At 44.8% G+C, this 20143-nt stretch overlaps 1 protein-coding gene across 2 annotated transcripts; it reads right to left on the bottom strand.

Moving 5' to 3' along the window:
- Window positions 1–2554: 2554 nt before the first annotated feature.
- On the bottom strand, window positions 2555–19103 carry NEMP1 (nuclear envelope integral membrane protein 1). Of its 2 annotated transcripts, XM_048490756.1 has the most exons (10): window positions 18960–19103; window positions 16622–16737; window positions 14383–14602; window positions 12235–12307; window positions 10464–10557; window positions 10215–10329; window positions 7916–8141; window positions 6629–6802; window positions 5258–5485; window positions 2555–4590 (listed from the first exon to the last, which is right to left on the bottom strand). In XM_048490756.1, the coding sequence occupies exons 1-9, from the start codon at window positions 19051–19053 to the stop codon at window positions 5284–5286; spliced, it is 1314 nt and encodes a 437-aa protein (XP_048346713.1). In that variant the 5' UTR covers window positions 19054–19103; the 3' UTR covers window positions 2555–4590; window positions 5258–5283. The 2 variants fall into 2 exon arrangements, with proteins under 2 accessions (XP_048346713.1, XP_048346712.1); XM_048490755.1 differs by having other exon boundaries at window positions 2555–5485.
- Window positions 19104–20143: the final 1040 nt, after the last annotated feature.

Consider the following 20143-nt stretch of genomic DNA (forward strand, 5'->3'; position numbering starts at 1 on the left):
ACAGTGGTGGTGTTTATGATAGAGCTTCAGGGCTGTGCATAATTATTATTAGACATGGCTATACAGGCCTGTGTAAAGTGATACAGTTTATAATAATTGTAGAGGAAGAGATAACTTCTCTCCTCTCTGCGTGGGTCAGGACCTTGAGAATACTCACAACTCGGAGACAGAAAATCTTTTAAAATATCTTGTGAAGGTTTCATTGACTACAAAGTCCTTTAATAAACCAAAAATACTGGCAGGCAATCAGTCTTATGAAGGGCCAGCAATTAAAAACCAAGTCTTAAAGCACATCCTTGGAAGTATAGGTGTTAACTCCATAAGCAAGCACTAAATCTTATAAAAGCTCTAAGCACCAAACAGCATAGTTGCAACTAACAGCTACAAGCGGGGGAAAAAGGGTGAGGGTAAGCCAGCCTGAATAGGCAGTTATAGAAAACATTACCCCTCAGGTGATCTATATCACCCATTAACACAAGCAGGTAGTATGACTCATGATTATTGTTGGATGCTAAACATTCCATTGTTAGGGAAACCTTATGCAGCTGGTCCATGACCTTCAATTAACTGTTATCTAGTGCCAAGTGGGGAGCAAGGAAAAAAAAAACTAAAACAGGCAATTATTTAGAGTTCTGCTGCACCAGAACTCACAACGCTCATAGCTTTAACTGAGCTAATAATGGCAATTCCTCCACAATAATACATTTAGCTTGTCTTCATATGGAAAGTTAAGCCCGGGTTTAAGAGTCGTGAGAAGCAACCAGATGACTATCAGCTGTTTGTGAACTGCCCTACCATCACACCCAGTGATGCTGGTGCCCCCAAATCACTAAGCCTGCCCCTCAATCTGGAAACACAGGAGTCAAAGAATCTTACTGAAGTTAAGCAGGTACCGTTATTGCCTAGTTGAGACCCCAGCTGGAAGCCCCATGCTTACTGCCTTCAGTTCCATTACAGAACAAAGTCGGATTATGCTCATAAAGAAATAAAATTATTCATGTGAGGATAATTTAAGCAATGTATTGCATAAACCGGCTTGCTTTCTGTTGGTCTGCTATTATGAAGAGGACCACAGGTCGAAATCACCTGCTTGTTTTGCACAGATGAAGCAGCACAAAGGATGGGCACAGCAGCACCCAGCTTCCCGCCAGCCAAACGTGAGACACAAGGTGGGGCTGGGTTCACTTGGTGCATATTTGTTGCTCGATGCCTTGCACAATCAACCAATGTCAACCTCAACCACAGTACTTTTCAATGGAGTTTGTTTGACTGAAGCATACCTTTTTTTTTTTTGCTGTCAAGTCACTGCGGATTTATGGCAGCCCTGTAAGGTTTTCAAGGCAAGAGACATTCAGAGGGGTTTGCCATGGCCTGCCTGCACATCATGCCTCCAGTATTCTTAGGAGGTCTCGCATCCAAATACTTGCCAATGAGTGTGTGACTGGCTCAAGGTCACCTAGCCAAGTTTCCATGGCAGAGAGGGGATTCAAACCTGTGTTTCTGATATCCTAGTCCAACACCCTAACCATTACACCACTGGCTCTTGAAGCATACATATATATGTATAAACCAGGGGTCCCCAAACTTTTTAAACAGGGGGCCAGTTCACTGTCCCTCAGACTGTTGGAGGGCCGGACTAAAAAAAACTATGAACAAATTCCTATGCACAAATGATTGTAAAATGTTTGATTTCACCTTTCAGCCTTTCTGGCATGGTCTATTTTTAGAACAGTGACCAAAGTATGTCAAGTACAGGGTGGGCTCCAAATATTGTTGGGGAGGCTGTGGAATACCTTCCCCTGTAAAAAAAAAAAAAAAAAAAAAAGCAGTGGATTCAGTGCCCTGTTCGCTCAAGCAGTCGTGGGTGACTGTGTGTTTTGGGGAGCGCGACATCTGTTGCCCCAGCCTCGAGATAGAAAGCCTGCCCCGACTGGGGCTCAACAGTCACCTGTCCTCTCAAAAGCATGTTTGTTCTCATTCCCCCACCCTGCGCCTCAGGGCCGTCCTGGGCATCCAGGGACAGGAAATCCACACCCGCTTTGCTTCCCTCCCCGCCGACTGAAGATGAGTCGCCCTCTTCGCTCCCCCGATACTTCGTGCTGGTGATGGGGCGGGCGAGCCCCTTGTGCCAGAGAGGCCGATTCCTCCTCTCCCTCGAGCCCCCACTGCACGTGAATGGAGCCATCGCCACCATGCCTGGTGGGCCGGATAAATGCCTTCAAGGGGCCACATTTGGCCCCCGGGCCGTAGTTTGGGGACCCCTGGTATAAACACCTCTGTAGTCAAGTGGCCTTTCTTCAAGAACACCAATCACCAGATGGAAGGGGGAGGGGAGGACGCCCACTGGCTTCCTCGCCGACTTACAAGAACTGACCTCACAGCTCATCATTGTAACAGTACAGCTGTTCTGAACTGTTAAGAAGCAAGTGGGGTTTGTGAGAGACCCAAGGCAGAGGCTCTTCGCAGCCAAGTTAAGAGAGACTACCAGCAAGGAGAAGAAGGTGGGTATATTAACCACCACCATTAGTCCATATGTCATATCACACAAGCAGGATTTTCCTCTGCAGAACATGACTTTATTTTTTAAAAAAATCTTTACAACTCAAACAAAGCATTCAATTGTATATCAGTACATTCAGTGTAACAAATACTATTTTTAAAGACTGACCTGCCTTATTGAGGAAATAAAAAAATAGAGAAATACATATATGTTAAAAAATTAGAACTGCAAGAATTCTGACATACTGTTAACACACATAACCCCACCCCCCACCCCCCTTTTATGGCTTATATCCCACAAGGAGCAAGATTCACAGCACAAATGAAGTATTTTGCCTTTCCCACAAAATGTGCATAAGGTGATCCAAGTGGGAAAGCTCAGTGCTTTCATGCCAGTCGCAGTGTTTGGAAGAGGCAACGTTTGGGCATGAAGATGATTTTGCACAGAACTCAAAAGAAAACAAAATTAAGAGGGCTTCAAACATGTTTGCTTGCTTGGTAAATAGTTGGATGGATGCTCGGCTGTTGGTTCAGACCTCAGCACAACTTTTAAGGGGGGGAAAATAATCACTGGCTATTTTACTCTCAAGTCCTGAGTTCTGAACACCGAGAACACAAGAGGATGGGTTGCATCGCTACCAAGGAAACAGCAGGAGATTAAAAAGTAACAGACAGCCCTATGTTGTCATCCCCACCCCATTCTCTCTGCAACTACCTGCCCTAAATCCTGATATACTATTTTGCCAGAGAAAATACATAGTAAAGGCAGCAGGATGGGGGAATGACACACTATTGGTAGTTTTCAGCAATGACTTTGTGTTGCCCAAAACCACACGGACATCAGCAACGCAAAGTTCTCTCCATTTTCTATGTTTTAGTACCCAAACCCTAAAAGGAGAAAAGATGTTTCCACACAGAAAAGCCTGCTTGCACGTATTTAAGTCAGAAGTTTTGGAAAGTGTGAGCACTTTGCAGACATTTGAGCAACAGGCTGGTAGGAAGATACAGGGCACGCAAAACAGGTGAGAAGATTATGGCTACATATTGCCCTTGTGTTTGCTTGTGCAGGCAGAAAAGTAAGGCACAATAAACAAAGTCATACATACCAGTGACTATTTTGAAGAGGCTATGCCTGAAAAAACTCAAGAGAGCCCCAAATAACGTTTAAAAAAAAGATTCAATCCCACTAACCTCTGGGTAACAGCTATGCTTAAAATATAGGCCTTTACTCCATTTCTTTGTAGAGCTATTTTGCAAAAATACGAACTCCATGACCATTAAGATATACTGATAAAATAACCTGGAAGCAGATCTTTGTCAAGTCTTTGATTCCAGGTATTATCTGGAGGCAGTGGCAGAATTTACCAGGTGTGGAAATGTTTTCAGAGCTGATTTTGCGATTTCTTTACCAGCTTGTACCAAGCTTCTGCTGCTGATAGAACAGATATTCATGTAATTGAATCTATTTGATGACATAGATTTTAATGTGTTTGATCAAGTAGAATTTTTTAAAGTCACATTGCTATTAAACTTTCAAGCTAAGTTCAAAGTGCAAGAACAGCCAACCCTCCAAAAAAGGAGAAACAGGTGCAACAAACCACAAGGTAACTCCTATTACATCTTATTGTTCTTTGGGGTGAGCTATACGTGCCCAAAAGACACACATATCCGTCACCGGAAGTTTCCTACTGTCAACTCTCAGAGCAAAGTCTTACCTAGAATGCTACAGCAATGGCAACATCTGCACAGGAATACAAAGAGAGACTCCACGCCCTGCCAGGTTTGCCAAAGAACACTAAAGGGCTAAACAGCAACCAAAAAGGATGCTAATAAAGTGAAGCAGCTGCAGGATTTTCACAGGAGGCAGTCAAGGCACAGCAGTCCTCTTCTTGCAGTGCCCAAAGCTGAGGCAATGTTTGTGAGGATTCCCACTTACAGGATAGTAGAGTCGTCTGGGAACATCAGAAAACTGCCCGTTGTCATTATGCTTTCTCAGCGAGCAACACTAGTCTCTACCTCCCCAGTTCAAGTATTTGCAGTCCAGATTAAAAACCAAGCAGGTGATGGTCGCACAGACCCCTGTGGTTGCATCTGGAAGCAAACAAAAGCCAAAAAATGCAGTGAGGGGCAGATGCTGATGGATGAGGCAAGAACCATGAGGCAAGAAAATACAACAGTGTAAAGTGGAGGGTCAATTTGACGAACGAGTCACCCAACATATGCGGGGAGCTCCCTGAGATGAGGGACATTTGCACTTCTCTCTTGTGACTACCATGGCAAGCATGCCTCAAAGCAGGAGGTCTCGAAAGGATAATCTCTGTGTGTCTCTAACATGCAAGTTAGAGTGTGTGTGTCAAATCCTTGCCTCATCTAGAAACCAGAGTCTTTTCTTTTCAACCCTTCTTTCCTCAGCAGCACCTGTCTCAAGGTTAGGAGACCTCATCATTAGCAGTTTCAGCCCTACCTCACTGCACCCGTCTTTCAGCCTCATTCACAAATGATATCCCTGGGTTCAGCTGATTTGCAGTCTGCACGGCACTTTGGTTCAAGACGCTTGGGTATATGCCAAGTCTGGTACAGCCCACCTTTGGTTCCTTGTCTGGAATGGATAGCGGCACTTTAATGGCCTGTAAGTACGTACCATTTTCCCAGGTTGCAGCATCTGCCAAGGATGCATGACTCACACAGTACGCAGACACAGTAGGCTTTGCATTGGAGAGCTGGTTGTGGAAGAGGGCTACAAAACTGCAATTCTTACCCCACATCAGCAGGGGGCACTGCCAGTTAATCCACCTGCATGAATGCTAAGTGGTTCTGGGGCAGCGAGGTGTCCATGCCATTGTCCTCATCAAAGCTGTCATCATCCATCTCTCCGTCTTCAAAGAGCTGGTCTTCCAGGAAGGAACTTCCCAGCCCATATTCCTGCTCGTGGACAGAGACCTCATTAGGGGTAAGATGTGAGGAACCTTCCACAAAATCAGCAAACCTGGAGGTAAACAGAGAGCACACACAGACACGTGAAGTGGCCTTACATGAATCAGACCCTTGGTCCATCAAAATCACTATTGTCCACTTAGACGGGCAGGGGCTCTCCAGGGTCTCAGGCACAGGGACTTCCCATCAACTACTGCCAGATCTTTTAACAGGAGATGCCTTGGATTGCATCTGGGACCTTTTGCATGCCAAGCAGAGGCTCTTCCACTGAGCCACGGCCTCTTCCCTAGTAAGGATACTACAGCAGCAGCTAGCCAAACCTCAAGCATGTTTTAAACGTTGGGATGTCATTAAGTCTAATTAATAATTTCTAAGACCCAAGTCTCTAAACAGTATGGCGGCAGCCAAAATTATTGTTGTTGTTGTTGTTATTATTACTAGTATTATTATTAATTTGACTTAAAAAAACGCTTTCCCCCAAAAGGGCTCAGTGGTACAAGGCAAGTACACTTCATAAATTTTCAAGGCACAGAGAAAGAATCCCTGGCTTTTTAGGTCTCAGTCCTATTCCCTATTCTTTAACTGCCCCAGATCCTAACTCACTTCCACAATTGGGTTTGGTTTTCCTAGAGCAGGGGTCCCCAACCTTTTTGAACCTGCCAGCCCATTTGGAATTCTGACCCAGCATGGTGGGCACAGCAAACAAACGGCTGCCATAAGAGGCAGAGCCAGCCACAAGATGATTGCCATAGCTTAACTTCAGTCACACAGCACAGATCTCTGTGCTGTGGTGGCAGCTGCTTGGTGTAGTGGTTAAGAGCAGGTGCACTCTAATCTGAAGAACCAGGTTTGATTCCCCACTCTGCCACTTGAGCTGTGGAGGCTTATCTGGGGAACCAGATTAGCCTGTGCACTCCAACACATGCCAGCAGGTTGACCTTGGACAAGTCACAGTTCTTTGGAGCTCTCAGCCCCACCCACCTCACAGGGTGTTTGGTGTGTGTGTGTGGGGGGGGGGAAGAGACTGTAAGCCCCTTTGAGTCTCCTTACAGGAGAGAAAGGGGGAATATAAATCCAAACTCTTCTTGATCAAAACAACATTTTTAAAAATCGGCACAGCATCTGGCCCCACCTAGACTTTGTACTCGTATATCTCCAAAGAAATTCCACAGCACAATTCCACCCCAGGCAGTACCTCTTTGGAGACTGGATGCGGGAGACTGCTTTCCAGGCAGAGAATTCTGGGCTGCTGCAGTACTCCCGCAACTCCGCCAGGGCTCTCTGAGTCTCCACCTCCCCCTGCAGGCGGTATTCCTCTTTAGTTAGTAGGCGTGACGGGCTGGGCTTTTCTGCGGTGGCACGCACCTTCCTGCTAGGACAGCAAGGGCATTAGTGGCAACATCACCTCTCAACACCCGATCCTGGCTTCTTGCCAATATTCCTGATCTCAGTATCTCAGATACCGCTCTTTCCCAGCCATACCCAACAAATTCAAGCTTTAAGGCAGAGAGCTAGTAACGGTTGTTGTGGGCCGAGATTCTGTCCTGCCACTCCGATTGCCTGGAAACTTTTTGTACGTGTCATTTTAGCAACATGTAACAGCAGTCAGAGAAGGGAGTCCACTGGTCCAATTACCAGTTAGCATATTCTTAAACACTAGTATAACTGTATCTTTTTTCCACACAGAGACCAAACAGAGAGGTAGCCAAAGATTTTGGGGTTAGGGGGTACAGGAGAACTTGGTTCTAGTGCCTACCTTACAACCTTGAGGATTGTGGCTCACCCTACTGTAGTAAGAAAGAGCCTGCCTCTGTGCTTTTCCACCAAAAGTTCTAAGCATAATTATGAATTAATTCATCCCCACTTTCTGGACATTCTTTGTTGTAGAATGCTCCACTGGGTCCTAGTGCCTACCTCATTCTCTCCCCCACCTTCCATTTGAACGCAATGTGTACAGATCATACCTAATTTTTATTGTGACCTCAAATGACATTCCCCCCCCCCAGCAACCCTTGAGAAACACCTTGGTGCACTTTCCCCATGATCCCTGAATCAGGGGTGTTACAGAATTGTATGCCTACAGACCAAATAAATCCCCCTCCACTAAGTGTTATCTCTGTGGACACAGAGGTTGTCTAGTTATTCTATCCATGAAGATCTGTGAAATTCAATGCAAGATGACATAAATAGAACCCAAGGAGTGATAGGAAATAGAACAGAATGGCGCAACTTGGAGACACAGAATCTACCCAGATGATCTAGATAATTTGAAATTCAGGACTGATACAGGACTAAGCAATACATGTAGAAAATGCCAATTCTCCCAAATATTAAAAGAGAGGAAAGGTTTGATCTCTTGCAGTGTTTTCAAAACAGAGACACAGACACATGGCTCATTATCTTAGAAGTCTATTAATGAAGCTATGCTATGATTGGATTGCGCCTTCTAGGGCAAGCAATACCCATGGCACCCAACCGTCACCTGTAGATGGCATAGGCCCACGTGACTGGGTACTCCAGGTTTTTAGTGCAGATGGCAATGATAATCAAAGCGATGGCGACCTGCCGGATCTGGATGCCACAATACAGCAGCAGCAACCCCAGCACCTGCAGGCCCCAAGTGAGGAGGTTGATACTGCGCTCATTCTCCAAGGGGCCGTGTCTGTAGCAGATGGCGAAACTGAGACACCCAACGACGATCATGTAGCCTAGGAGGGAAGAAAAGGATGAAGAAATAAAATCAGTCCAGTTTCCTGGGATCTTAATAATTCCCACTTCAGGAATAACTGCAGCCAAATAACCAGAGGCTAGGAAATGAGATTCTTCACTAACGGTGCACGCCTAAGCAGAGTAAACCCCTTCCTGATCTACTCAACGAAACAGACCAAGAAGGATGTAACGCTCCTTAGGATCACATTGTAAGTCAGTCTGTTCATCTGGAATACAGCAAATTAGCTTAAGGACAACAACAACAACAAAAAACACCCCCAACCCAGCAAAGAGTATAGAAGGCACCAAAAGGCAAAGCACCAGACATTCTGCCCAGAAGACCACTACAGATTATTTATACCTTTTCCATCATTAGTAAAAGTTATCTTTGCTGCTTTTATTGGTTTGGGATTGCTTTCGGAACACTGATTTTGACTTGTTGAATATCAATGTAACAATTCTGTAAACTGCTTCAAGCACTTGCAAAGAATGTGGTTAAAATATGCTTCAAACAAACAAATTCAAATAAAGTATGATTATCCAAGTTTCACCTTTGCCCAAGATGTGTGCTTCTACTAATAAAGGTATGATGCAAAGGTCTAGAGAAACAGAGACATCTCCATTGGAAGTGGATTGTCCAGAAGCGTACAAAAAGCTGTCTTCCAGCTTCATGGAGATCAGCCAGCTCTCAGCAGACAAGCTGAGAGAAAGGACAGACTCTGTTCTATTGGCAATCGCACTTTGCCCCAGCAGAAGTTGAGGGGCCAAGGCAGAGTGACTGACATACATCTGGTTCAGTATCTTCTGCAGTTCAGGATTTGAATTTATGTACTTGATCTATGCCATGCCTTTCTCCCCAACCGGGACCCAAAGCCATTTACATCTCTCTCCTTTTCTGCATTTTCATAATCATCACCCTGTGAGGCAGGGTAGGCCCAGATTGGCAACTGGTCCCAAAGTCACCTATCATATTTCAAGGCAAAGCAAGGATTCAAACCTGAGTCTCCCAGATCCTGGTGTGAAACTCTAATCACTATACCAAACTGGCACCAGCCGCCTGGTCTGATGGGACATGAAGGAAGCAGGAAATCAGAAGCTCTTGAGCGCCAGAAAATAAGAGTATCTAGATAGCCCTGTTGGAGATCTCAAATGGAAATGAGGACAGCACTGAGCCTTAAGGTAAGGGTGGTGATGAGGCAAGCAACTCCCAGACAGGGAAGAAGAAGAAGAGTTTGGATTTATATCCCTCTATTCTCTCCTATAGGAGACTCAAAGGGCCTTACAAACTCCTTTCCCTTCCCCCCTCACAACAAACACGCTGTGAGGTAGGTGGGGCTGAGAGAGCTCAGAAGAACTGTGACTAGCCCAAGGTCACCCAGATGGCGTATGTTGGAGTGTACAGGCTAATCTGAATTCTCCAGATAAGCCTCCACAGCTCAAGCAGCAGAGCGGGGAATCAAACCCGGTTCCTCCAGATTAGAGTACACCTGCTCTTAACCACTACACCACTCCTGGGAGAGGCTTGGTTGCCCAGCAGGCACTGTGTCAAGGGCAGGGGCTATGCCCTCTGAAGCCAGGAGGTGAGTCAAGGTTATTAATTCCTGTGTCAAGGCCAAAAAAAAAAATCAAGATTAAGCTTGACAAGGTTGGGGTTGCACAACAGGCAACCTCAGACTGGTCATTTGAGCCGTGGGCCTACATTCATCCACCTCAATGATGTCCTTATTTCCTCCATAATCCACTCAAACCCCTTGTATTGCAAAGAGGCAACAAACCAAATCCCGGATGAGCTGTCTGTTTAAAGTATCCAAATCCTATGCAAGTAAAAAAAGAAAAAGAAACAGAAAAAAAGCAACCATTCATTCCTAGTAATTAAGACAATGCACACAGCTCATTTGGCCTCAGTGAGAACTTCTAAACATTTTTTTTAACCTCAAGCTTATTGGGAGCAAAGGGCAAATTCCTGAAGGGAGACATTTTCTGAGGCACAGAGACCGAAAGAAGTGACACAACCTGTGTTCCCTAAACAGGTTTCCTCCGAAATATGAAAGAGGTGTGAGGATCACACTTACACAGCAGATATTCCCAGTACAGCTTGCAAATCTCTTGCAGGTTTTTGAAGACCATCTGGATGAGGTAAACAGAAAAAGACCAGCCTCCCGCCAGCATGAGGTACATGGGACTTTTCTAGGGCGCAGAAAGAACAAACAAGACCTTAGGAGGAAATTATTGCAGCGCTCTTGAAACAGAAGCGATTAAAAGAGAGGTGTTTTACAAAATGCCCTGATTGATATGAGCAGTGGAAGGGTGGCATCACTCACCTTGGGCACCATTCTGGACATGAGATAGATGAGGATGAGCAGCGAACTGAGCATGCCAATGCTTATTCCAGTCGAATAGAAGAAGAGCGAGCTCCTAAAAAAAAGACCATTGTTATCCAGGTTGCTGTGGAGAAATCCTCTCTATACATAAAGATAGTCAGGAATAATGAGTCTCCTACAAACGCCAGAAGATTTGGGAAAGGCAGCTGGGTACAGCTGATAAAACACCGATTCCAGAGGTCTGACTATTCTGAACCTTTGTGGAATTTGTGTTTGGGTGCATAAAATCCAAAAGTTTGCCGCTAACCCTGCTGTGGGGGACAGGAATGCTCCTACAAGTCCGCCAGAGATCAACCAAGAGGATAGCAAGACTAAGTGCCCCATCCAAATGGGACGCGGGGAGGGGGATCCGCTCTTGGGAGCAGCACACCGCTGCACTGGCGGAAATGCCCTCCCTGGGACACGTACCCTGGTGGAGGGGTGATCCCGCTGGTGTGCGGCTGCAGCACTGAATGCTACATCAGTGTCCGAAGGCCCCTGCTGCTGTGGGGCAGGCAGGAGCATGGCTAGGAAAGGAGCCGACGTTGCCTCCCTCCTGGCCTTTGCCGGTGTTACATGGGTGGGCCACCGTTTGGACTTATGCCAGCTTAAGTCTATTGCGGCCCATATTCTTGGCAGCAAAGAGGACTCGTCACTTTTTGAGCATTCCCACGCCACTGGGAAGCCTCGCTGGGAGTGGCAGGGTGGCATCACATCAGAGCTGTGGCCCGCCACCTCCAGTTTTGGATGGAGTTGGTAAGCTTCATCCAGGAGTGAGAAAGCCACGTTGGCCAGAAGGAAAAGCGAAAAGGAAATCAACTGTCTGGGCAACAAAGCCACCTTCTCATATTAAAGATATAGAAGGCAATGCCTCCTGAGACTGACTAGAATTTTCTGTGTTTTTCTGCCTGGATATAGTGCAGCAGGAGATTTCCAACCCATTCACCAGGCAATTGAACATACTCCAATCAGGGCCCACAAGGTAGGGAAGCCTTGCAGAATTCAATTGTGCGGCCTGGCAAGAAGGAACCACTTCACTACTGCCCTCTTTCCAAAAGGGAGGGGTCTCATCTCTGATGCTGCACCGTGTTTTGGAGACAAGGTGACTTCTCAACACGGCTGGATGCCCCTGAAATCCACTGTGGAATTGGCCTAAGTAGCTTCTAGTCGTCCACTTTGCTCTGGGCCACCACTGGGGATTTTTTGCAAGCACATGCACACACTCCTGAATGTTCCAAGCAAATTGTTTCCTTGATAACCATGAAACCAGGCAGGGGAAAAGAAAAACTGAAGCTACACGCTGGGTTTTGTTTCCCAAAGGCAGTCTTTCAGGGCCAATTCAGATGTAGTCATTTTTTTGCAAACACTTTTCCATGGAGAAATACAGGGAAACCGACAAGAGGTAGGTCTGACATTCCAGTCTGGAGTCAAAGTTATACGAGTCTATCAGCCACTCAGATTCATGTTAGCATTTACAACAACCCTTAATTACTAAGGTATACATGGACTCTTATACTGTTACATTGGCATGATTTTTCCTTCATGATTAAGGAATAATCATGGTCGCTCCCCCCACCAGCAGTGTAAGAATTCCGCCAGGATAATTACACTCAGTTACCTTAAATATAAACCAAACAAATGACAACTCTGGAGCCTTTTGCAGAGGAACAGGAGAGGTCACTGCTTACTCCTAAGCACAATCAAGTTCATTTCTATCCATTCAAATGCTCACCTGCTCATCAAATCACCACAGAAGAACAGCAGGAGGCCCAGAAATGAAACCACGAAAAGCCTGAGATCAAATGCTGCAAGAAACAAAACGTCTCCATGTCAAGCAAGTTTGTATGACTGGCTTGTCAACTCCCAGACCAATTGGATTAAAAGCAGTTAATGGTTACACTAATTTCTCATAAGGCAGTGGTGGCGAACCTTTGGCACTCCAGATGTTATGGACTACAATTCCAACTGGCCATGCTGGAAGGGGCTGATGGGAATTGTAGTCCATAACATCTGGAGTGCCAAAGGTTCGCCACCATGGCCATAAGGTTTCACTGAGGGGAAAAAACTCACATGGGGCAAACAAAGTTCAAGATGACTGCTCACATACTTTCCAATAACAACCATTTAGAGTACCGGCCAGAACGCCCCGATTAAAAAAAGAAATCCCCAAACAACACTACTTACATACATCCACTAACATAAAGTGAACGAGGGAACTGAATCCACACTATCAGAAACAGATTGAAGAAGAAGAAGAAGAAGAGTTGGATTAATATCCCCCCTTTCTCTCCTGTAAAGAGACTCCTTTCCCTTCCCCCCTCACAACAAACATCCTGTGAGGTAGGTAGGTGAGTCAATGTAGCCTCAATGAAATGGTTTTTCTTTCTTGGCAGTACTAATTTTCTTCATCTACATTCCCTCTCCGTACACACCAATTGATCAATCTAAATTGCATACAGGGCCAATTCACTCTTTAAACGTGGGTACTAAGCATACATGGTAGTACAACTGTAACTGTTACATGCATTATGGAAATTATTTGATTTCCCCAGGATAAATACAGAATCTACACATAAGCCAGTCACAATGAGTGGGAGCCACACTAGATAATATGACAATGGACTTTCAATAGTTAACCTGTAAGGATGAGCCCCGCGAACCCAGCAGGACCTCAGAAAGAGCGCAGGGATGCCTGTGCCATCTGTGTCCTTCTGGGCGCACACGCTCACCTGTCCCCCAGGCCCCCGTGAGTCACAGGTCATGAGATGCCTGACTCACGGTCACCAGATGTCCCAGACAAAGGGACAAAGGGGCGCTTGCCCCAGGTATGGATTAGACCCAGACGCGAACGTTTCCTCCCGCACGTAGGCAACCCCATGATGTCATGTATCATATGATATTCTCCCGCTCTCCCGCCTCCCATACACGCCCCTATTGTAAACCCTAATAAAAGGTGCCAGGGACTAGCACACGGCAGAGTTGCCAGATCCACGGATCACGCTTCCTGCCGCTGGCTCTCTCCACCGGATGATATCACCGCGTCTCGCCTCTTCCTTGCGACCCCCGCGGGCCGACTTCATAACCAGCGGGGAAGTATTGGTGCATGTTTTGCAACAGAAGAAAACTGCCCCATTGTACGTTTTTTCAGTGGAAAAGCTGGGCAGGTTTCCCCAAGATGATGAGATCGCAAATACTACAAGAATTTACAGAACACGTCAACGTTAGATTCTGTGTTTGTCACGTTCAACAAATCAAACACCAATTCGTGCAAGGCCGATTATTTGGCTGACATGAATCTTGAACATCTTGGTATTTGCTCCCTAGACAACTAAAACAAGTGCTAGGAGCCCCATGACACAGCATGGCAAGCTGCAATACTGCAGTCCAAGCTCTGCTCATTACTTGAGTTTGATGCCACCGAAAGTCGGTTTCAGATAGCTGACTCAAGGTTGACTCAGCCTTCTGTCCTTCTGAGGTTTGTAAAATAAGTATTCGGCTTACTGGAGAAAGAGTGCAGATGATTGGGGAAGGTAATGCCAAACCACCCTGTAAACATAGTCTGCCTAGTAAATGTTATGATGCGACATCATACCATGGGTCAGTAATGGCACAGGGGACTGTCTTTATCTTTAAAACTAGTGCTATCTAACAGAAGCCATTTTAGTTATGGTGCTATAGGAATAAAAATAGCTCTGGACTATATTTGTCACATTTCTGGTTCTAGCATCTCTGCTGGATTGCAACATGATCGGAATGCGTGAAAACTGCAAGTCCCAGAATCTGGAAGCAATCAATTTAAGATTCTACTGTTATAGGGAGCAGATGAAATCCAACTCAACTTCCCCACCAAGGCAGCAAGTTAAAGTAGAATAGGACATACTGCGAGCAATGACAATACTGTAGGTGGTGTCTGGTTCTTGAAGGTCAACTTTCAAGCAGGTTTTACTACTGTACAGCCCTATGCTGATGTAGGTATCATTGAGCTTCTCTTTGAAGAAGGAGCCAACGTAATTCCACACATTAAACTCTTCCAGCTCTTTGAGTTTCTCCTCATTTTCAACTTGGGTAATGCGGATCATCTTGGTGCTGTTTATTCGGATCTGCAGGGTAGAGAAGGAACATTCACCAAACAAAGAGTATTTTGAACTGCCAGGACAAAACTTGGGTACATTTATGAATTTCACAGTTTAAAAGGCAAACAGTGACCTCGGGCTAGTCACAATTCTTTGGAACTCTCTCAGTCCCACCTACCTCATAAGGCATCTGTTGCAGGGAGAGGAAGGGAAGAGTATGTAAGCCCCTTTGAGTCTCCTTGCAGGAGAGAAAGGGGTATAAATCCAAACTCCTCCTCTTCTAGAAGACTGCCAAGAACTTCAGATTACAAAAGAGAGCTTCAGGAAGCACAGCATATAAGTGAAGTTTGAAAAGGCCAGGTATGTTTCCTCAAGAAAAAGTAGGTGGTTAAAGGAGAATGTAATAACAGAATTCCTGACAAGCCAAGCAAATTTGTTGTATTTTCGACACTAGCAGATTTATTGTGGCATACATTTTTATGCTCACTTTATCTGCATGTAGAGGGTTGGTATCTGCCACCTGAGGATATATTTCATGCCTCTGATAAATGGACTCTAGGTCACAAAAGCTGAAACCACAATCTATTTATTAGTGTTTAATCTGTCACAAGACTCCTCTTCGTTGTTTTTATGACGTAACCGATTATAAAGAAAAAGGCTATCACGGCCGGATTCAACTGGTTGTTGTGGGTTTTCCGGGCTGTGTGTCCATGGTCTGGTAGATCTTGTTCCTAACTTTTCACCTGCATCTGTGGCTGGCATCTTCAGAGGTGTATCACAGAGGGAAGTCTGTTACACACTGTGTCCAGTGAGAAGGGAAAGTTTTTACTTGGGCATATATTGTCCATGTTCCCGGGTGGGGAACCAACCAGTAAGTGTTTGGGTGGAACTCGCTATGCAAAGGTGTGATTGATAGTACTGTATTGCGGGTGGGGCTTTTCAGTCCAGGGAGTGCACTTGCAATACAATACTATCAACTACACCTTTGCATAGCAAGTTCCACCCAAACACTTACTGATTGGTTCCCCACCTTGGGACATGGACAATATATACCTCACTAAAACATTCCCTTCTCACTGGACACAGTATGTAACAGACTTCCCTATGTGATACACCTCTGAAGATGCCAGCCACAGATGCAGGCGAAAAGTTAGAAACAAGATCTACCAGACCACAAACACACAGCCAGCCTGGAAAACCCACAGCAACCAGTATAAAGAGACACGCTAAAATGTCCACCAAAAGTTTAAAAAGACAAAGATGAACGACAAGGTCACAGATTCAAGTTGACTATTAGAACAGCCTGTATCACAGTGTACAACCAACTAGACAGGAGATCCAGCTCTAAATAGAGTGAGTTTTAATCTATTAATAGACCTCAATAACTGTGCACACTTGTACAATGAGGCAGGCATAATAACCTAAAACGATCTATCGTTATTCCTGCTTTAAAGACTTTCCTAACAATTCCCAACACAGAATTTGCCTCTTCCTATTACTGCTATGCACTGAGTAAATATCCTTTGCTGTGCTGTTGCCCACTTGACCCTGTTAAGAGAGACCCTTTTGGAACCCTTCATAATCTGGTGTGCTTTTTCACCATTGTGAAAAACTTGGTGTCATCTACACACAGGGCCACATCACTGTTTGTCTCCAATTCCAGATAATATATTAAATAGTCCTAAGCCTGGGGAACCCAGGGCTCACTCCCATCAGCATAAGAACTGCACATTTACTTCTACTCACTACTTCCAACTATTTTTAAAAAATATAAAGTACACTTAATCACTTGTTTATCCCAAAATCATTTCCCCACCCGACAATTGCCAAGTCTATACAAGAGGTTTTTGAAGAGACCTTTTGCAAAAGTTTTTGGAAGCTCATAGTGTCTGCTGGCTTAGTTTTACCCACATGCTTATTAATACTTGCCAAGTCCAAAAAGTTGGAGAAGAACTTCCCTTTGAAGAAAAGCCATGCTGGTTTTGTCTTGTTATGGTTTGTTCCACCATTAAACCATCAGAACATCACTGTCACCCTGACTCTTACCTGAATTCTGGTCCATATGTCATGCCATTTGGGAATCACAGTGTTTGTGTAGCAAAACTGCTTGGGTGAGTTCTCTGTGTGCATGCGGTGATCTTTAAGAGAAATTACTTGTCCGTCTTCAGGGTTCAAGGGAAAAAATAAAAACATTGGATAAATTGGCAAGATCTTCCTATGGCTAGAAATCAGATCTGCTCTTCAGGGAGCAAAAAACTACGCTGATTATACAAGATGAGGGTCAGAATTAGCAAAACCACAAAACTGCAGAATGCCCGCCCAGTCTACAGCAGGTATGGCACAGAAATGATACATTAACTATTCCATTTCAAAGAAAAATACACAAGGGAGAGTACCATCTGGACCATCACCATCTTTCTTTGCACCAAATATAATACAGCACGGTACTTACCTGCAATTTCAGCAACTACTAACAACAGTCCAGTTTCAGCCTCCATCTAAACACATATAGCAATTTTCTGAGGATCCCCGACCCCAAAGATATATGGCTAGCATCCACCGCAGCCAGGGTTTTTACGGTCCTAGCTCCTACATGGTGGAATTCACTGCCAGCAGAAATCAGGGCTCTCTGGGATGTCCAGAAATTCTGCAGAGCCTGTAAAACTGAGATTTTCTGCGATGCTTACAATCAAAGCTGATAAGATCTCTATGAATTTAAGTTGGCCCTGAAAATTACTCTCCTTCTCTCTGCGCTTGTTTATAAAATTGGGTGGAGGTGGGATTTTACATGGACAATTGTTTATGATTGTTTTCAACTAGGTCTCTTAGCCGCCACGAGCCCAGCTTAAGCCAGGAAGGGCGGGGTGTTAAATCAAATCAAATCACTAAAAATTAATATGAATTTAAAAGAGCTTTTGAAGCTTCAGTGGTTTTATATCTCTGAGCATGGCTGTTACTAGCTAGAAAACAGTCACTCTACCAGTATTTGGCACAGATGGAACTATTCAACAAAAGACCAGCAAGGATGACCGCCAACCCCCCAAGTGTCACTCACACTCAACATCTGCACAACACAAACTTTAGATTTAGCATGTCTGACAAATGTTACAAGGAATGCAAAAAAGCAAACGGTACGCTCAGCATTTCTAGGAGTGCGCTGCGAGAAAAAAATGATTGATCAGCAGTCGGCCAGCTCTTAAGGAAATCTGGAGAGCCAGAAAACAAACTATCTTGGCCAAGTCATATATGATCTAATTTTAAGCCCTCTTTGTGTCAGAAAATAATTCACAAACGCATGCACAATCCACCAAAGTGATCAGGGCAACGCTGCAGCCTGCCTCAGTGTGTCAGGCAGTAAGGAGCATTCTGCCCCACATATGAAATACATGAGCAAATAATAATTTGTACAGACTTTCCACATGGCCTGCACAACGGTTAACAGAAGATTAACCACACAGGGTGTGTGTGTGTGTGTGTGTCAGCAGAACCTTCACGTCAAAGAGAACTTGGGGAAAATAAGTAAATTAAGTGGTGGGAGGAACACATTGCATAATTTACAGCATAATGTTAGACACCCACAATTAGAATTAAATTCCAGTTAGTTCAGTTATTTCTTAAGCACATTCATTCAGAATTACAACTTATTTACAAAAGGCTAATTTCAAATCTAGAAATGTATTCTTACATTTATGTAATAATAATAATAATAATAATAATAAAATATTATAGGAATAATGTTGTATGGTCTGACTTGAGACCTTTGGTTAAGGAATGAATTACAACTTTAAGTAAGAATATTGAACAGTTACATATTATTATTCACTGAGGGCCACCAAAGCCTACACAGACAACCATAAAATAAGCAAGAAAACCAGATCCTTGGCTCATAAAATCCAAAAGGCCAAGCAATATCCATTGCAAAAGTTAAATAATAATATTGAAAATAGCCACAAGAGAAGCCCACGTAAAGCTTAAGCCACAGGTTCCCAAGTCCAGCGTGGGAAATTCTTGGGAAATCAGGGAAAATATAATGCCACCCTGCAAAATTGCTGCTTTCTCCAGGGCAATGCATCTATGCTGTCTAAAGATCAGCTATAATTCTGGGCTTCGAATAGGAGGTGGCAAACCTAACAGGTATGGAGATGGTTTAACCCGCCCCATCCTAGTCATTTCCAAATCTACATCATGCCCTCCCTATATTATTTGGACTTTTAGCTCAAAAAGCCCCTTATGTCACTTTCAAAAATAAACTCTGTCACGTGTCAATGTCTTCACACGTAGGAACCGCTGTCAGAAAGTGCAGGAACCACTCAAGAAGGTGGCCTCAGCCGCTCAACAAACCGATACCGCCTCAGGTGTTCTTCTACCCGCTTCCTGAACGTACCTGCGCCCAGGAGCAGCACCAAAAAAAAGGCGGCCTCTAGCAGGGGACGACACGGATGACAACGCCGCCACTCGGGCTTCATCCCTCCCGCCATGGCTACTCTTTCACCCACCGTCCATCCTACGTCAGAACTCTGCTGCTCAGCCGCTGCCACAACCAATCAGAAAATCGGGCCCGCAGACTCGCCCACCCACTTTGTCCGATTGGTAGGAATATTAGCCAATGGAGAGCAGCTCACGGGACGGAGGGCGGGAAAAACACCGCTGAGCCTCCGTCGGGTCAACGGATATGTTGAGTGACGCGTCAATGAGCCCATCACAGGCGACATCCTCGCCCGATTGGCCTCAGTTAAGCAAACGCCTCCCGGCAAACGGCAGCATTTGTTTTGCAAACCGCCCGCCAAGGATTAGCCCCGCCTCCTCCTTTCTGATTGGCGACAGTTGCAACCTATCGGGGAGCCAGGATAACAAGGCTGGTTTGGTGAAACAGCTGTGTCGTTGCAACCGACGGTTAACGTCTTTTGGCGGAAGCTGTTTCCCAGACTACGGCAACGCAGTGTGGTCCCTTAGCAACCGTCGAATTCACCTCCTAGCAACTAGATGACATCACAGCACAGCATCCCTGGACATCTTCACACAGCATCCATTTCCCATAGCAACCACTGTGGGGCTCCTCGATTCAAGTTATGTGTTGCAGGAAGGAATAGCGCTTTTGTGCTGAAGAGTCCAGTTCTTCCGTTCCCCACTCTGCGTTAATTTTATTTAAAAGTTTTTTTTTAAGTGGGATAGCAAGCTTGGTCAAGGGATCATGACATGCAGGAAGTGCACAATGAAAAATGTAATTATACCAAATTCAAATCTAACTAGGAATAGATAGACCTCTCACTACTTATACTAAACTGCTGTAATGGACAGCAAGTGAGTCACAGGTTTGTTAAGGTAGTTACAGTAAAATTAGAATCCTAAATGTCATAGTTTTGATTATCTTTCAAAGTGGTAGCCCAGTTAATAGAACTTTGTGGCACTTTAAAGATTAACTGATGTACTGTGCCATAAGCTTTCCTGCTCGAGGTCCCTTTTATAAGATGCATAAAGGGTTCTTGTAGACTAGTGTGGGTGTCATAACATAGGAAGAATTACGGCTTGCAACATTTCTATGCAAATATGTAGGACAAAGAGAAACAA

The sequence above is a fragment of the Sphaerodactylus townsendi genome, linkage group LG03, assembly GCF_021028975.2.
Source record: "Sphaerodactylus townsendi isolate TG3544 linkage group LG03, MPM_Stown_v2.3, whole genome shotgun sequence".
In the NCBI taxonomy this organism is placed as follows: domain Eukaryota; kingdom Metazoa; phylum Chordata; class Lepidosauria; order Squamata; family Sphaerodactylidae; genus Sphaerodactylus; species Sphaerodactylus townsendi.